The sequence below is a fragment of the Geotrypetes seraphini genome, chromosome 5 (assembly GCF_902459505.1).
Source record: "Geotrypetes seraphini chromosome 5, aGeoSer1.1, whole genome shotgun sequence".
NCBI lineage: Eukaryota > Metazoa > Chordata > Amphibia > Gymnophiona > Dermophiidae > Geotrypetes > Geotrypetes seraphini.
This window is the reverse complement of record NC_047088.1, coordinates 248,943,137-248,951,891: the sequence shown is the minus strand read 5'-3', so window position 1 is coordinate 248,951,891 and position 8,755 is coordinate 248,943,137. Positions and strand designations below refer to the sequence as shown.

General features: G+C 45.5%; 1 protein-coding gene across 1 annotated transcript in view; it reads right to left on the bottom strand.

Annotated features, from left to right (window-relative positions):
- Nucleotides 1-8,755, bottom strand: part of ADCY5 (adenylate cyclase 5) — a 477,676-nt gene that overhangs the window by 135,305 nt on the left and 333,616 nt on the right. Inside the window, 4 exon segments of the mRNA XM_033944132.1 lie at nucleotides 3,531-3,588; nucleotides 4,812-4,939; nucleotides 5,111-5,188; nucleotides 5,190-5,223. Coding sequence (XP_033800023.1) covers nucleotides 3,531-3,588; nucleotides 4,812-4,939; nucleotides 5,111-5,188; nucleotides 5,190-5,223 — 298 coding nt within the window.

The following is an 8,755-nucleotide window of genomic DNA, read 5'->3' as shown; positions in this document are numbered from 1 at the left end:
TTCCAAGGGAGAAGAGGCTCAGTTTCTCTAATCTCTTACTGTACGGCAACTCCTCCAGCCCCTTAACCATTTTAGTCGCTCTTCTCTGGACCCTCTTGAGTAGTACCGTGTTCTTCTTCATGTACGGCGGGACGCAGTATTCCAGGTGGGGGTGTATCATGGCCCGGTACAGCGGAATGATAACCTTCTCCGATCTGTTTGTGATCCCCTTCTTAATAATTCCTAGCACTCTGTTCGTCCTTTTTGCCGCTGTCGCACATTGCACGGACGCGTCATTGACTTGTCTACAAGTAATCCCAAGTCTCTTTCCTGGGGGGTCTGTCCGAGTACCGCACCGGACATCCTGTATTCATGCATATGATTTTCTTGTAGTCACACTGCGGTCCCTTTACACGAAAAAGGCTGAAGACCACTGCCTTATAGTGATGCATGTAAAAGCAGGGGACAATATTTATTTAAAAAATTTATATATCGTTTAAAATCTAAACGGTTTAGCATATCGTTACATACATAATTCAGTTAAGACAAATATAAAACAAACATTAGCATTAGCATAGAATCATCATCTACGTTTTGCCCACATATTCAACTGCCCTTTCTGTGGCTAAAACTGCTTGACAGTGGAAAAGGTAATTACTCCTAGTGCTGCTTTCAAAAGCACAAATAGATCTGTGGAGCTGTCAAGATTAAATGGAAGGATTCATCCTGGGCTTCCATGTAGAACAATCCTATGTATAAGATTCAAGGATCAATGATTAATTGGGGGTTTGGAAAAAAAAAAAAAAACCCTGGTATTTGGCATATTAGACAACTGATTCAGCAACAAAGTTGTGATATTGTGGGAAAATATGGTATTCCAAAGCACCAACATTATAGGTGGGTCCCAATGTTGCATTGTATACACTTCCCCCTCCGTATTTGCGGTTTCCGTATCTACAGGATTCACTTATTCGCGATTTGAAACCAAAAATTCATTTTTCTTTTATCGGGCTGTTTAAGCCCTGTAAGCCTCCCCTTAAGCCTTACCTGGTGGTCTAGCGGGTTATCGGGGGCAGGAGCGATCTTCCCACGCTCCTGCCCTGTGCAGATCGCTCACAGGAATGGCTGCCTTGAGCTCCCGTCGTAGTCTCGAGAGACGACGGGAGCTCAAGGCAGCCATTTCCTGTGAGCGATCTGCACAGGGCAGGAGCGTGGGAAGTTCGCTCCTGTCCAAAAACCCACTATACCACCAGGTAAGGCTTAAGGGGGGCTTACAGGGCTTAAAATAGCCAGGGGGAAGCGGGGGTTAGGGGCCTGAATATTATTTGCGGTTTTTTAATATTCTCGGGCTGGCTCTGCCCTTAACCACCGTGGATGCGGAGGGAGAAGTGTACAGTCAGTCCATCCACAAATTAAGACCTTAGAAGAACAGCCGTGGGTTTTTTTTTTTTTAATTGTAATACTGTATTATTGTTATGCATCCTTGTTGTATTTAAAATTCAATAAAAATTAAGAAAAAAATTGTTTTAATTAACTAGAAGAATTTTTCTAAGTGTGCACTGTCAATCTGCATGCATAACTTAATGAGTTAACAAGCCAATCCATGCTAATTGATAATTAACAAGCACTAATTTAGCACAAATTAGAATTTATATGCACTACTTTCTAAGCATCTAATATAATAAAAGCCTAAGCCGCGCATGCACGCTCCCACCGCGTGTTCCGTTTTCTGTGCGCTGTAGGGCACCGCAGGTAGGAGTGCGCATGCCGCGAACTCTTTCTCTCTTCAAGGGCGGATGTCGGCTGCTGCTGCTGTCGGTGGCTGCAGGCCGCGGTGGCCGAGCATGGAGCCGGGCCGTAAGTTTCTTTTTTAACTTCAAAGACGCTGCAGCGGCTCCTCTCACAAGCCGCTCCTGCATCGGAGAAAGCGGCGATCATGAGAGGAGCCGCCGGGAAGTTACACGCTGGGGGCTCAGGCTGTTAGGTCCGTGCAGGCTCCTCTTGCGGTAAATGGAGGGAGAGGGAATGCTGCGGCTGCTGGACAGGGGAAGTAGTGAAGGAGATAGGAAGAAAGACACAGGGACAGGGGCAGGGAGAGAGACAGAAAGATCAGACAGACAAAGGGGGCCAGGAGGGAGAGAGACAGAAAGAAAGACAGACATATATTCTACCACCAGCGGGAGGAAGGAGACAAAGAAAGAAGAAAGACACAGGGACAGGGAGAGACACAGAAAGACAGACAGACAAAGGGGGCCAGGGAGAGAGACAGACAGAAAGAAAGATAGCAGGACAGAGAGAGAGAGAGATGGAAATAAAGACAGACAGACATATATTCTAGCACCCGTTAATGTAATGGGCTAAAATACTAGTATTTTATAAAGTGGTGAATGTGCACATTCTACTGCATTGACTGGGCAGACCCATGTGCACGCATTTTTGTACGCAGCTGGTTACATATTACTTGGGGAGCAAAATATTTTATTTACGCTTGAACTAGAAAGCTGTACACTAGGGCCCCGATGAATAATGCTCCGACACCACAGTAAAAAATACAGCGGTAGGAGCGATTTTTCTCGATCGGGTGCCTGGCACTTGTTCAGAAGATGCATTCGCTAGGCAAGGCTCCTCTGGCGGTCTGCGGGCTGCCGTTCTCCTTCTTCTGCCCAACTGACGGCAGCTCTGAAGCCACCATCAGCGAGCCGGCAGCTGATTTGCGGCTTTTCCTGCCGGCTCCAGAGCCACAATCAGCTTTTTGTTTAAGAAGGGCGCAGCTGTTGCGTGAGCACACGACAGACACAAAATAGCAGTGCCCATTAAAAAAAAAAAAAAAAAAAAAAAAGCAGGCCAGAGCTAAGTCAGCAGCCGCTGCTCTCACTGCTGGCCCCAAATGTTTGTTTTTTGGGGGTTTTTTTTTTGCAAATCATTTTTATTAAAGTCATCCAAGGGAACACACTGGACACATAAGAAAACATATGCACAAGAGGCGCAAAACAAGAACAGCTCAAAATTTCGAAACAATTATCGGTAGCATAGAACAGTGATTCCCAACCCTGTCCTGGAGGAACACCAGGCCAATCGGGTTTTCAGGCTAGCCCTAATGAATATGCATGAGAGAGATTTGCATATGATTGGAAGTGATAGGCATGCAAATTTGCTTCATGCATATTCATTAGGGCTAGCCTGAAAACCCAATTGGCCTGGTGTTCCTCCAGGACAGGGTTGGGAACCACTGGCATAGAAGATAGAAACATCAGAGCATCCGTATACAAATACACTCAGGACAACTACCAGCAGTCCCAGAGCTGCCTGAAAATGATGATCCTAAAAGGGGGGTTGGCGTTCCATTTTGTGCATTACAAGGAGAGCTCGTTTAAACGCTAACAATGCATTTACAAAGGGCTATCGATGTTATGAGAATCAGTAGCAGCCACGGAGAACCCTTTTGTGCATCGGGAGGAGAGCTTTCCACGGCAGTAAGACTGCCTTAGTGACACGGAAAGCTTTTGCGCATCAAGGCCTAAGTTGTAAGCGCAGCTCTAACTCAAACTTACCTCACCAGCCTCAATATTTGGTCTCCTCGTTTTCCGATGCATTGCAGTCGAACGGGCTCTGAGATATAGGGGGCAGGGGAGCAGCTGAGGTGACGCCCTGCGTGCCTGTAGTGTGCCGACTGGCAGCTGCAGATGTTAATCTGCACATGACCAGAGGCAGCCAGCACTCCATCAATAACAGTCTGTCCTGTTCCACAGAGATCGTCTCTTTCTGTGCTTCATTTGCACAGCAGAACATGCTCTTCTCCTGGCTCTGATAATAAAACGAGTCGGAGTGGCAGATGCTCAGGGGCAAAGAAAAAAAAAAAAAAAATACCGCACAGATAAAGGTGGAGAAACCTCGTTCCCGGTTTCATTTAACATCGCTCTTGCTTCAGAAAGAATGCTTTGCCTTATCAGGGTACTTTAGCAGATAAAGACAAATTGTTCACCCTCTCCAAGGTAGGGAGAACGAGAGGCCACTCTCTAAAGTTAAAAGGGGATAGATTCCGTACGAACGTAAGGAAGTTCTTCTTCACCCAGAGAGTGGTAGAAAACTGGAACGCTCTTCCGGAGGCTGTTATAGGGGAAAACACCCTCCAGGGACTCAAGACAAAATAGATAAAGACAGGTTGTTCACCCTCTCCAAGGTAGGGAGAACGAGAGGCCACTCTCTAAAGTTAAAAGGGGATAGATTCCGTACGAACGTAAGGAAGTTCTTCTTCACCCAGAGAGTGGTATAAAACTGGAACGCTCTTCTGAGGCTGTTATAGGGGAAAACACCCTCCAGGTGATTTCAAGACAAAGTTAGACAAGTAACTGCTGAACCAGAATGTACGCAGGTAAGGCTAGTCTCAGGGATGGTGTCAGGTCAAAATGCGCGCCGGGACAAAGGCGCGGCCCAGACAATTGAGCGCAGCGCGCGCCCACCGCGCCGCTCTAAATTACTGTTTTTAGTGCTCCGACGGGAGGGTGTGTGGGGGAACCCCCCACACTTTACTTAATAGACATCGTGCTGCGTTGTGGGGGCGTTGTGGGTGTGTGGGGGGTTGCAACCCCCACATTTTACTGAAAACTTCACTTTTTCCCTGTTTTTAGGAAAAAGTTCAGTTTACAGTAAAATCCCAGCATTTTTCCTGTTTGAAAATGGCTGCGAGATGGTCATTTTTATGTTAGACACAATGACCCAATTCTGGCTTGGACGTTCTTTCGAAAATGCCCCTCAGACTGCAGACGGAGAGACTGCCTTGAACATACTCGATATTTTGACACCAACTCTTCCTTTGGAAATCTGATACTTACGAAATCGCTTCTATCATATCCATTCCCATTTCAACACAGCAGTGAGCATGGTCGGCCCTCGCTTCTGGCAGCCCCGACACGCAGTAATAGCAATCACCCAGAATCTTTATGCGTAAACAGTGATTCTCCTAGAAGAAAAATGGAGGGAAATTGTGAGGCCTGTTTATACTCTCGCAGCAGTTTGCCTTTTAGAGTTATCTGAACTTCTATGCAGCTTACAGCAAAGATGTGAGAGCATTTAAAAAGTGAAATAAACACGCAAAGAAAAAAAAAACAACACTCTAAAAAGCTTAACTTACAGCTGCTAGTTTATCGAATCTGGCAAAGAGCTCATTCAATGTCATGACCAGCTCCTGAGCTGTGCACTGGGAGGCTAAGACTGGTAAATCCTTCAATGTCTGCAAAGAGGATGCTATAGAGAAAAAAAAAATGGTTTGTTATGGACGTCAGTCTTTCATCTTTGTACTTTTCTCTAAGATCCTGATATGAAAGAAAAAAAGAAAAAAAAAGACTCACAGCGTAGGCTGACAATTTTTGCGTACTGTATCAAACCAATTAGTTCAGAATGGTTACAAAACCATAAAGTCAAAAATAAACACATTAAATTTATGTTTAGATTGTAAGCTCTTTTGAGCAGGGACTGTGACGCTGTACAGCGCTGCGTGCATCTGGTAGCGCTATAGAAATAATTCATTTAGTAGAAGTAGTGTGAAGAGTTTCAGTCTTTGGGAAGCAGAGCTGAAATTGTGATGTCATAATGCCTCATTCCACCAATAAGAGCCAGCCTCATCAGTGATGTCACAATGGCTTGATTGTCCTCTATTCCCCTCTGCCCTCCAACCCAGCCAGCAGATTAACCGTTCTCCTTAACTACATCCATGCCATCCTGTTTGTCGCCTTGGCTGTTTAGATTGTAAGCTCTTTCGAGCAAGGGCCTATTTTCTTCTTCTTTGTGACTCTGTACAGCGTTGCATGCATCTGGTAGCGCTATAGAAACAATTCATAGTAGTAGTGTGAAAAGTTTCAGTCTTTGGGAAGCAGAGCTGAGCTTGTGATGTCATAATGCCTCATTCCACCAATAAGAGCCAACCTCATCAGTGATGTCACAATGGCTTCATTGTCTGTACTCCCCTCATGCCCTCCAACCCAGCCAGCAGATTAACCATTCGAGCAGGGACCGTTTTCTTACTCTTTGTGACTCTGTACAGCGCTGCGTGCGTCTGGTAGCGCTATAGAAATGATTCATAGTAGGAGTAGTATATTAAAATTGAAATATGATCCTTCCTATATAACAAGGACCATTCAAAAGTCCAAAATAAAGTAGAACTTCAGCAGTTTACGAAATCTTAGGTTAATCTTGTTCTAATCTGAGCTCACTAGTCTTGGTTCTTCATTTCCTAATAGATTTTGGCCCCAAAGAGGAAACAGCCAGTGAAAAAGTCAGTTACTCTCTCAGATTAGCCAATAGATGCGCTGTTGGTATTTGTGTGGTTTCCCACTAGTAGACAGCAGAGACAAGGAGAAAAAAGGTGTAAAGAAATGCCAAGAAGCTAGGGATTCTGCAAGCTGACTTTTGTTTTCCCTTTCTGAGTAGGAGTGTTTAGATCAGTGGTCTCAAACTCAAACCCTTTGCAAGACCACATTTTGGATTTGTAGGTACTTGGAGGGCCTCAGAAAAAATAGTTAATGTCTTATTAAAGAAATGACAATTTTGCATGAGGTAAAAAACTCTTTGTAGTTTATATAATCTTTCCTTTTGGCTAAGTCTTAATTTATAGCTAAAGAGACATATGATCAAGAAACTGTTTTATTTTACTTTTGTGATTATGATGAACATACCGAGGGCCTCAAAATAATACCTGGCAGACTATATGTGGCCCCCGGGCCACGAGTTTGAGATCACTTGTTTAGATTGTAAGCCCCTTTGAGCAGGGAATGTCTCCTTCATGACTACAAATAAAACAGGGGAAACAAATCCACAAACTCAAATAGATAAAATATAGAGTGGAATTGTCCTAATCAGAATGATGACCACAAACTATTATAAAAATATCCTTTTAGTCATCCAATGGTTCAAATGACTTTTATTCATCCAATAACTCAATCCACCAGCACCTGGGTGGCCTAGACCCAGTCCTCTGGGGAGCATTTTCGGATCGAAGGCCATGCAGTGGTGCCGGTGTGAAGCCACAGGACTGGGTCTGGGTCCGCCAAGGTGCTGGTGGACAGTGAGAAGCACGTCGGGTTCCTAAAACTCCTGAAGCAGGCCTGTTTGGTCGAAACATGTACATGTCGAGTCATTGAGTTATTGGATGAATAAAAGTCATTTGAACCATTGGATGACTAAAAGGATATTTTTATAATAGTTTGTGGTCATCATTCTGATTAGGACAATTCCACTCTATATTTTATTTATCCTTTATGACTCTATACAGCACTGTGTATGTCCGGTAGCGCTATAGAAATAATTAATAATAGCAGTAATAGTACCATCTTTCCCTGAAAATAAGACCGGGTCTTATATTAATTTTTGCTCCAAAAAAATGCACTAGGGCTTATTTTCGGGGATGTCTTATTTTTTGTCATGTACAACAAGCATCTCTCCCTTCCTCTCCCCCACCCCAATTCTTCCTCTTTCCTTTCTCCAGCCCCCCATGTGCAGCATCTTTCCTCCCCTCTCATCCATCCCATTATGCAGCATCTTTCTATCCCTCCCATCTCCCCTTGCAGCAAAAACCCCACCGACCCCTCCGACTATGAGACTGTCAATACCGAACCTCGAAAGCCTCCAAAAAGAGCAGCAGCGGCAGCACTCTAAATGGGCTGCTTTGCAGTCTTTCCCCGCTAGGTACTTCCCTTTGCTGTGTCACTGATGATGTCATCAGTGGATTGCCGGCAGGGTGAGGCCCCAGCGGGGAATTCCGTGAATCAGCCCATTCAGAGCAACTGCCGCTGTTTTAGGAGGCCTCGGAGAGGAGGTATGTCCCGGTCTCACTGGTGTGGGGGGTCACTGAATCGATGAGTCCAGTTTTTTTCGGCAAATCAGGCAGCACTAGTGTTAGGGATGGAGTCATGGAGTGTTTGGTGGGGTTTGGAGTATGATGGGGACAGCAGCAGGAGGAATTGGGCACTACCTCCTGCTGCAAACATTCAGAGGGGTTTTGGGGTAAATCTTAACTGGGGCTTATTTTTGGGGTAGGGCTTATATTAGGAGCATGTTTTTAAAAAATCATGCTAGGGCTTATTTTCCGGTTAGGTCTTGTTTTCGGGGAAAGTCTAGAGTTACCAGATTTTACTGAGGCTTGAGGAGAGCAGGAAAGAAGAGAGGCCAGCCAGAACCTGCCAAGAGGGAGGACAGGTCACAGGAGGAGAGGTCAGGAGCCGAGTACTACCAGCCGGGACCTGGGACCAGGAGGAAGGAGAGGAGTCCTGACTCCTGACAGAAGCTGAACAGAAGACTTCTTTAAGTTCAAATCAAAATGAAGAGCCAAGCCCATGGCCAGCCAGGAACGGGAGGGAGGAGTCAGAGAGGACGCGGAGGAGCCTGCAGCCAGTGGGAAGATACCAGCAAAAAAAATGCAAGCTATACTGTCTCTCTGATGCCCCTACTCTGCTGATCTATCACTACTCCCTCTCAGCTCTGCAGCGCTGCCACCCTATGGGATTTCAGAAGTTGCCACTCTTGATATCTGCTGAGCCTGCCTGCCGGCCTGAGAACATAAGAATAGCCTTACTGGGTCAGACCAATGGTCCATCAAGCCCAGTAGTCCATTCTCAGGTTGGCCAATCCAGGTCACTAGTACCTGGCCAAAACCCAAGGTGTAACAATATTCCATGCTACCTATACAGGGCAAGCAGTGGCTTCCCCCATGAGGGAAGAAGGCAAGCAAGCTGAGCTCTGTTGAAGCCAGCCCTTCTGGGAGGACCAGCTGACCAGGACCATT